Source organism: Rhopalosiphum padi, chromosome 2 (genome assembly GCF_020882245.1).
Source record: "Rhopalosiphum padi isolate XX-2018 chromosome 2, ASM2088224v1, whole genome shotgun sequence".
NCBI lineage: Eukaryota > Metazoa > Arthropoda > Insecta > Hemiptera > Aphididae > Rhopalosiphum > Rhopalosiphum padi.
In genome coordinates this window covers 29,777,438-29,786,696 of record NC_083598.1, presented here as the reverse complement: position 1 = coordinate 29,786,696, position 9,259 = coordinate 29,777,438, and the positions used below count along the sequence as shown (strand labels likewise).

General features: G+C 26.2%; 1 protein-coding gene across 1 annotated transcript; it reads right to left on the bottom strand.

Annotated features, from left to right (window-relative positions):
• Positions 1-6,160: 6,160 nt before the first annotated feature.
• On the bottom strand, positions 6,161-9,009 carry LOC132920837 (uncharacterized). The gene is made up of 4 exons (XM_060983541.1): positions 8,814-9,009; positions 8,520-8,678; positions 8,221-8,388; positions 6,161-6,575 (listed from the first exon to the last, which is right to left on the bottom strand). The coding sequence occupies exons 1-4, from the start codon at positions 8,901-8,903 to the stop codon at positions 6,405-6,407; spliced, it is 588 nt and encodes a 195-aa protein (XP_060839524.1). The 5' UTR covers positions 8,904-9,009; the 3' UTR covers positions 6,161-6,404.
• Between the last annotated feature and the right edge of the window lie 250 nt (positions 9,010-9,259).

Here is a 9,259-nt window from a genome sequence, read left to right as displayed (position 1 = left end):
AATTTAAATAAGGGACGACGGTGACCGGAAAGAGGGCGTATAAAATATCCGTTTCTTGGAGTTATTATTTTCGGCGGTAATTGAAAATCCACCCTAGCCGCCGCCATTCCGTCGAGGAATTTATTTATTTATTATTATTATTATTATAACCATCACCGTCGCTGTTGCCGCCGCCGCCGCCTTCGTCTCGCGCGTTATTATATTGTCGTGCTCGCCGAACGGAGCACGGTAATAAACCTCTCCCGATATAGTATTATTATATTATTATACTTTGTATTTTATAGGGCGGACGTTTAATGTTCATTAAACCAATTCGAGGACTTTATACGGCCGCGGGGACCAAGTAAATCACCTCCGAAGCTTTTTATTATCGCGTATTGTTTATATTATATATTATCGTTATGTACAGTGCATACTTATATGTATATAGGTATATAGTGTATATTCACATACGGCCTGACGTCCCTCAGTCCCTTCACCCTAATACTTATATAATATTATTAGTTTATTATTACCCGCGCAGGTATACACATTTGACGTGTTTTCGGTGTTTTCACAGTAGACTTGTCATTTTGTTCTTTTACGATTTTGATAAATACGACCGTGTTTTTTAAATACAAATTTTTTATCTTTCTATTTTTTATGCGAATCGTTTTATATTAACCGATAGCCTAACAAAGTAACAAATGTCCGTACAAATACCTCAAGTCTAATCAATTATACATAATATAATATCTTGTAAAAATGTGTCACCAAAAAGATATAAGAACAAATCTTCAACTATTTTATCGAATAAATTATAATATTATGGTATTGATATCGTATACACAACGAAAACATAATATTACAATGTCGGTTATAAAACTCGAGGAACTACGTCACGTTCTTATCCCGCGAAAACGTTTTATACGCACATTACAAAAGAATATTATTATAGGTACCTACATATATAATAATAATAATAATAATAGTAATATATAATATCATCATTATTATTATGACGATGAAACCGTTCGGAATTAGCATAGAAATGGAATCTGCTTGACGCGCGTTTTTGATGTTTCGCATGTATATATATATATATACATTATGTATTATATTATGGAATAATATATACACCGGAGAGGTTATACGTATAATATGTAAATGTCATATGTGTAATGCACGCACGCGCGTAACGATCAACGTCAGACACCGAATCGTATAATATAAAACAAATACTATATTATATTATACTTAAAGCTGGTAAGGGATAGGGGTTTTTTTTTTGCAAAGGTTTTTATACTGCAGGTTTTTCGTCGTAGTTGCCGCGGTGACATCGGGTCAGACACCGAAGTTGAATTTGCATTTCGCAACAGCTGGCTATTATTTATACGCACTGATATGATGACAGACCGTTGTTAGTATGTGCAAATTGCAAATAGGACTAATCTTTGTTTTTGATCGGTTTGTTAACGGCGGTGAGGGGATTTCAGCCCACATAATATTTTTTTCTTATAAATCTATGTGGACAATATTCTTCTATACCTACTCTTTAGTAAAGTTGATATATTTACAAATATTGGTATGCAAGATTTATAAATTTAATACTATTACCTAGTAGGTATATTATAATTCACCAAGCATGAACATTATATTTTTTTAATAATGTATTTTTTAAATTTCTGCAGCTATTATAATTTTTAAATTATTTATAGATTTATAACTACAAAAATAGTTTACTGCACCGAAATTATGTACATACCATAGACCTTATACTCAGAAGTCATAAGTCTATAAGGTCTATAAGGTCTATAATACATACAATAAAATTATTATGTTTACATTAATATTATAATACATACCTAAGACCAAAGACTATTTAGGTGTATAATAATGTGATAACTATTACGAATGTGGCAAAATCGCAATGAGAAAGACTCGACCATACGGATTCTATGCATTTTTAACAGGAATCGAATAACGAATAACTATATAAATGCATTGTAAACTCAATTTGTATTATTATTACTGGAAAATATTTCAATGATTTTTGGTACAATATTCCCTAATAGTTTTTAATTTTTCATATAATAGGTTAGATGATTATTATTATTATTTATTGACCTTGCTTTTGGTATAGTTTCAGTGCAAACCCATAACATATTGTTATAATACAATTTACACGGTATAGATATTATCAGCAAAGATAATTATGCATTATATATTATTTTTAATTTTGTAAAAAATGATCTAATTATTAGATATGAATTCTATGATTACAATTCATGGCAATTCAAGTGCACTCAAACTAATATTTTATTCATGGATTTGAAACCAATTTATTCGGTCAGGGTTAACGAAATTGGAAACAATTTAGACGTGCAATATTATAGTTATTAACGTTAGTATAAATTATATTACCATTAGCTATAGGCATCCATTTTTGCTGTAAAAGTTCATATCGCAAGTTATTTGAAAATTTAACCTTTTGAATTTTTTTTTATCGATAAGTCAGCTGAACTGGCTAATATTAAGTCTATTGAAAAAATCAATGTAAAAAAAATAGATTTATATAGAAATGTTAAGAAATAAAACTCACAAGAAAGCTACTAATAAACAATGCGTTGATATAATTTTTTTTATAATTTATAATTTATTGTTATAATTATAAATAATACCTATGTGAATTGTTAAAATAAATAAATAAAATGTTGATATACTACAACCAATTTGTGATATTGAAATTTTTTAAAGAGCCTAACTGCTATTGATTGCTTTTCAATCATCCAAAATTCAACCAGCTTTTTGAAAAAAAAATTTAACGAACTACGTCTTTACAAAAACAATACATTTTCAAACGCTCTACAATTTATTTATGAACTTGGTAAATTTATATTTTCTACTCAAAATGAAATAAGGGCAATCGAAACCAATTGTTTTCTTTAATTAATTTTACCTACCTAAGTACTTAAGTGTGAAGTATACTTTTTTGATCACACTTTAATTTTAAAACAACCATGAGATACCTATAATGAAAATTGAGAAAGTAGGTAACCGTTTTGTTGTGGATTATTAATTTTATTATTATATAATATCGGACGTAGCCCATTTGGCTCCCGTTTCACAAAAATGTAACTTCTCAAACGGCTCCCGTCGAAAAGGTTTTAGGACAAGGTAAATTCCCAAACGATATCGGTAATAAAAATAACACAATAATTCCTCCTTACTTCATACAAACTGTCTCAAAAGAGGTACCCATGGTTAAAAATGTGTTGATGAACACTAAGTAAATTACAAAAGTTATATAAAAAACATATACTATCGTATTATTGTGAATTAAATTTAAAAGTTAAAAAAATGTAAAACATATATGTATATATAAAATATTTAATGAAAATCAAAAATTTAAATTATTGGTAAATTTTTTTGGCACAATTTTTTTATATACTCCATACGAATATTTTTACCGAGTACACAAGTACGTATAATCATTGATTATATATTATTTATATATTATTTAGTAATTATAATCAATGGTATAATATATAATTTCTGTATAGAAATTATGTTCAATGTTTCGGTATTTTCGATATTATCAATATATCTTATAATCTTATATTTTCGGTATTCAGTTTTATACATTTTAAATTTAAAAATACGATATACAGCTAGTACTTGATAGTAATACGTCCTACATGTTACGATAAAAAAAAAAATAAATAATAACTATCAACATGCATAATTTATTCAATATACTAAATAGATAACAAAATTAATAATTGTTGTTTTTGAAATAAACAATCGTAAAATAAATTCGTTTACTTATACTAGAGACTTAGAGGAGCTCAAATTGGTATACCGGTATTACCATTAGCAGTTTGGGAATTTAGCTATTTGTAAATTTTTATTTCGACGCGAGCCGTTTTGGAATAAGCAAACAATGGACGGCAGCCGTTTGGGATGCGCCGATAATATCGTATATTATAATACCTGAATTTACATATTTTAGTCAATACAACTCATGAGAAACCATGTATTAATATTTTTCAAGATTTTTTACTTAGTTTAAAAAGTTTTTTTTTAAATCAAGAATAAAACAGACTATTATTATTAATTATACGAAATTAAATTTTAAAAATATGTTGATTAAATTTAAGATAATATTATTTACCTACATATTAATACCATAAATTTATTTACACTAAAATACGGTTGTATTTTATTTTTACTATATCAAAAACATATCATATGAAATATACTTAGCGATATAGGCTAACAGACAGTTTCAGCTGAGAAACGTTTTTTGTGTACAATGATACATTATTGAATTCATATTTAACACATCCATAATAGTGGATCATTCGACACTTAATTTACAGTAGAGCAGTAACTACTTGCTTACCATTTTTTATACCTAAGATTTAAGAATATAATACAAAGATCTTTATAAGTTTTTCAACTTATGAATAAATCTATAAAAAAAAAAACTACCAGAAAGTTTAATTGATTTTTATGGATATTTGAAGTTCGAATTATTATGACATTATTGGAATTCAAGCATCTCCAAAGAATATTTTGACATATTATTTTACCTAACCTAATGAGCAAACTTTGCGTGTCTTATAAAATAGGCATTCTTCTTCCCACCACTAACAGAATCTTTTATCGTAAAATCAAATTATAAACACTATAAAGAAAACCATTTATCTAATTTAGCTAAAATCAGATACTAGCTTTTATAAGACAAAATGTCAGTAATCAATATATTAGCTACTCAAATTATTTTTCTGAGTCATATAAAATCTCAAATTAATAAATTTATTATTAAATTTAATAACAATAATAATTATACTTACATTAAAAGAATCATAAAATTATACCAATTGTATTGTTCCCTTTGATTTCTTTGGTTCTGGCTGATTTATTGTTGAAATAAAGTCCATATTTTATTATTTAACGTTACAAAAATACAACGAAGAACTCCAAAGAATAATTAAATTATTTAAATCAGTTCAATAAAAACAATCTGATGGTCGATAATGTATAAATAAAATATTAGAGAATTGTAACATTTAAAAATTATAATTAGGTAGGTAGATACTTACAAACAGTAATTATTGTGAAAAGGATTAACGTTTATCTGTATCTGAAGAAACAAAAGTTACAAGAACAATAAAATTGATTGTATACGTTTTATCTTTAGTCATATATTTTATTATCTATAGATAACAAATCTATATTTATATAAGTATCAACGCACTTTATTGTTTAACTGTGATTCAATAAAATGATATTTGGTCCAATTATATACCTACTCAGTTTTAATTTATAATTTAATGAATTGTTTGATTATAAATTATTATAATTATTTTGTTATTGACCCTGTTCTCAGTATTATTGTGGTATAAATCTAAAATATTTTGTTAAAATACAGATTACACAGATTAGATATATCAGCTATAAGACTATAAAGATAATTAGATGTTATGTATTATTATTTTTTATTTTATAAAGAAATATATTTTCGTTAAAGTTTAACAAAATCGGTGCTAATGCTTATATTTTATTTATAATATATATATTAATAAATAATATATTATTTACAATATTATATAGTTACTAAAGATGGTATAAATAGAGTAGTCGTTAACCTAGGGGTTAATTTCTTTGTATACGTAGATTATGTATCACTGGTGTTCAAGAATTTACATTCTTTTTCCTACAAAAAAATGCAGGATATAGACACAAAAGAGACGTCTTTTACATCCGTTATCATCAAAGCGACGACTTCATCGAACATCGATAAAGTGCAATTGAAGAAGAATCGAATCTTAAGCTTATACTGTCGGGTCTCGAGGTTTGATTTAGAGAGTACACTTTTGGGCGTTATTTTCTGGGTTGGTCAAACACAAATTACTACATGTTCTTAGTAGTGTCACATAGACAGACAATCGGCCATAGTCCACATTAATTCGATTTATTTCTAAGGGGAAGGAATCGGCTATAAATGGAGATAAACAGGAGCACTATAATATGCGGCATCGCCTTGGCGCTTTGGTGTACCTACAGCTGATCGTGTTTTTGTTGTAGCCACTTAAACTGATACGAAATGTATTCTGTTTGGTTTTTAATAAAATAAATTTAAATGTATATGACATTTCATGTTTAATTATTGTTTAGTGCAAAAAACAAATATATGTGAGCAAAATAATTGTTATTGTATATAATAAAATAATACATAATAATAAAACTATAATAGTAAATTGCGTTTAGTATAGTATTAGAAACAAAAAAATAATAGACATATAGTGTAACAAAATAATACATTAATCAATGATAACAAAATATTTGAATATCTTTTAAGATACATGAACATAGATAATAATAAATAATGTTATTAGTGTAGTATTGTAATTCAATATTTATTCAGTTTCCCAAGGCCGCTTTATTTCTACAATTATGATAAAACAACCGTAAACTTCATTCTTTTTTGAATAAAATAAACGAAATCTGTATGTTCCATAAAAAAATGATTTGGGAAAACTGGAAATCATGAAAACACCAGTATCTATGCCGGATACTTTATATACACCCTGAAAATATGAACAAGATTTTTTTCTTCTTTATTGCAAATCATACATTATATTATATAGTACAAAAATAAATCAATTAGAAAAAACATAATAAATATAATTAAACAAAATATAAAACAAAATATAAAACAAAAATAACAAATAGAGGTATACTCCGATATATTCTCATATTACGTATAACAAAACTAAATTATTTTAATTTGGAAAAAATGATTAATAATTGTATTAAAAACAATTTTGAGTAAGGCTTGGACAACATATTCAATTTGAAAGGATTTTCATTTAATTTAATTTTTTTTAATAAGTATATATTAATTATTATATTAAATGCTTACATTTAAACTGTATTAATTTATTTGTTTTTAGATTCTGAACGAAGTGAGGAATGTATTGATTTTACAATGATGTTTGTTTTTTTTTTGTGTCTGTCATCGTGATTTGGAGTAGAAATAATGCTTTGATTTTTGACTTCAGCTCTTTGAAAATGAAAAATTAATCTAGTTGGTATTTTGGGGGGTCAAAAGTAAAAAATGTCTAGTAGTTTTCGAAAGCGTCAGGAGAAACTCTAAATACGTAACGAATAAACGAGAATTTTTACACATAATCAGTTTTCGACAAAATCGATTTTTTTATTTTGCTGTAACTCAAAAACGAATCTTTGTAAATTCTTGAAATTTTCACCAAATGTTTATATTAGCGTAATATATTTACGATTCATTTTTCAAAATATTTTGATTTTTTTTAAACTATTTGCAGACAATTGAAATTTTCGATTTTTCTAATTTGAAATGCCGATAAAAAAATTTGGCTTTCCAAAAAGTCTTTAAAATTTAATACAAGGATTATTATAAATTGTACTTATCGTGGTAAAAAAAAAACAAAAATCGTTCTTCACAATTTTTGTTTATAAGCATTTAAAGTTCAAATGTTTATGAAATATGTCAAAATCGCAAAAATTAGCAACGAATTTTGAAGTTGAAAATTCATAAAATGTTTGTGATTTATACGTAATTTTAAAAAAACCAATACAAGGTTTTCCATAAGTTTTCCTTCAAATAAATGTAAATAAAGAACCAGTGTCAATATAGACAACATTTTGTAAGCGTATGAAATTTAATTTTTTACGAAATAACGTAATATAACGATATATTACAATTTAAATATAGGTAATAATATAATATATTGTCATTAAATTCAAATTTAACACATCCATTATAGTGACCTACTCTCCATCTCTATAATACAGCAGAGCGATACCTACTTGCCTACCTTTTTTAAAACTATTATTAAGACAATCAATTTTAATTAATAACTCACTTCCAATTTAACTTTTTAAAGTTTTGTATCTATACCTAATGAACATTTTATCGAAAAAAAAATTCAAGTTAATAGAATGTATATAAATAAAATAATTAAAATGGTTTTTACCATAAAATGATTGTAATTTTTAAAAGGCCTAACTGATGTTAGTCTGTAACCTAATCTGCAATGAGCCTGAAAAACAGCAGGCTGTTTGGAAAAATAATAAGTAGTTCACAAACGGGCTACCCCATTGCAAAGAGCCTAGTCTTTTTGCAAAAAAACTAATTTTCCATATGGCCTACGACATTTATACTATCATTTTAATTGTATGACACTTCCATACCACGGGCATAGGGCAAGTCGCATTGTAGGCACCCGCCGAATCCATTATTGGAGTCCAAGCAGGCCCCAAGAACTTTTTGAGTGAGGAACAAGCTTTAGGAGTCTTATAAAGAAAAGCGTTCTCCTTCCAACCACCAATAGAGTCTTTTACCGCCAAATTAAATTCCAACTATACAAACAAAAAAATTTATCAATTTTGAAAAAATTGTATTATTATTTAATTAAATAATAATTGTGAGTCATATAAAATTGTATATTTAAAATGCATACAATAATAATATTAACAATAACTAAACTTACATCCAGAGAATCATCTAATGGTACCGCATTGGTTACGATTCCTTTGATTTCTGTGGTATTGGCCGACTTTTTGCTTAGGTACAATTCATATTTTAATTTATTATTTGTCGGAACAGATTCACAACGCGTTACTCCTAAGAAATTTAACCTGTATACACCCTGAAGAAAAATATTATAATTTTTAAATTAGTATCATACGATAGTATAAGATAATATTCTTTGGTTACAATGTAACCAATGTTACTAATGAAATAAATAAAAAAATATTGACGTATTTACAAATTATATACTTACAAATGGTAATTGTGGAAGAGACAAACGTTTACCGATATCTGAATTAACAAAAGTTATAAAAACAATAAGATTGATTAGTAAACACTTCATCTTTGGTTTAATATATTATAAAATTGATTATAACCATGCAAGCATCAATGCAGTTTATGCTCTACTGTTATTCAGAGCCAAATGATTTTTTGTGCAATGGTACCTAATTGCTTATACTAAACTTGTCATATCGGTAATCATTCGTTTATATATTAAAATTATTATTATTGACCTTGCTTTCAGTAGTATCACAATATTCATCCATATTTATATTATGTCAATTACATAGTTTAGATATTATCTATTTAGATAATGTGTAAATTTACTTTTATATGGAGTTTTGTAAAAAGTTATATTTGTTACTCAGTATGATGACAATTTATGATAATAAATTTCTTTGTACTTACTAATAACAT

What these genes read in the sequence shown, in the direction of transcription:
- LOC132920837 (XM_060983541.1), bottom strand. Translation starts at nt 8,903, where the DNA reads ATGAAGTGTTTACTAATCAATCTTATTGTTTTTATAACTTTTGTTAAT. An exon ending in CTCTTCCACAATTACCATTT is followed by an intron (nt 8,679 to 8,813) that starts GTAAGTATATAA and finishes ATTTTTCTTCAG; the next exon opens with GGTGTATACAGGTTAAATTT. An exon ending in CATTAGATGATTCTCTGGAT is followed by an intron (nt 8,389 to 8,519) that starts GTAAGTTTAGTT and finishes TTGTTTGTATAG; the next exon opens with TTGGAATTTAATTTGGCGGT.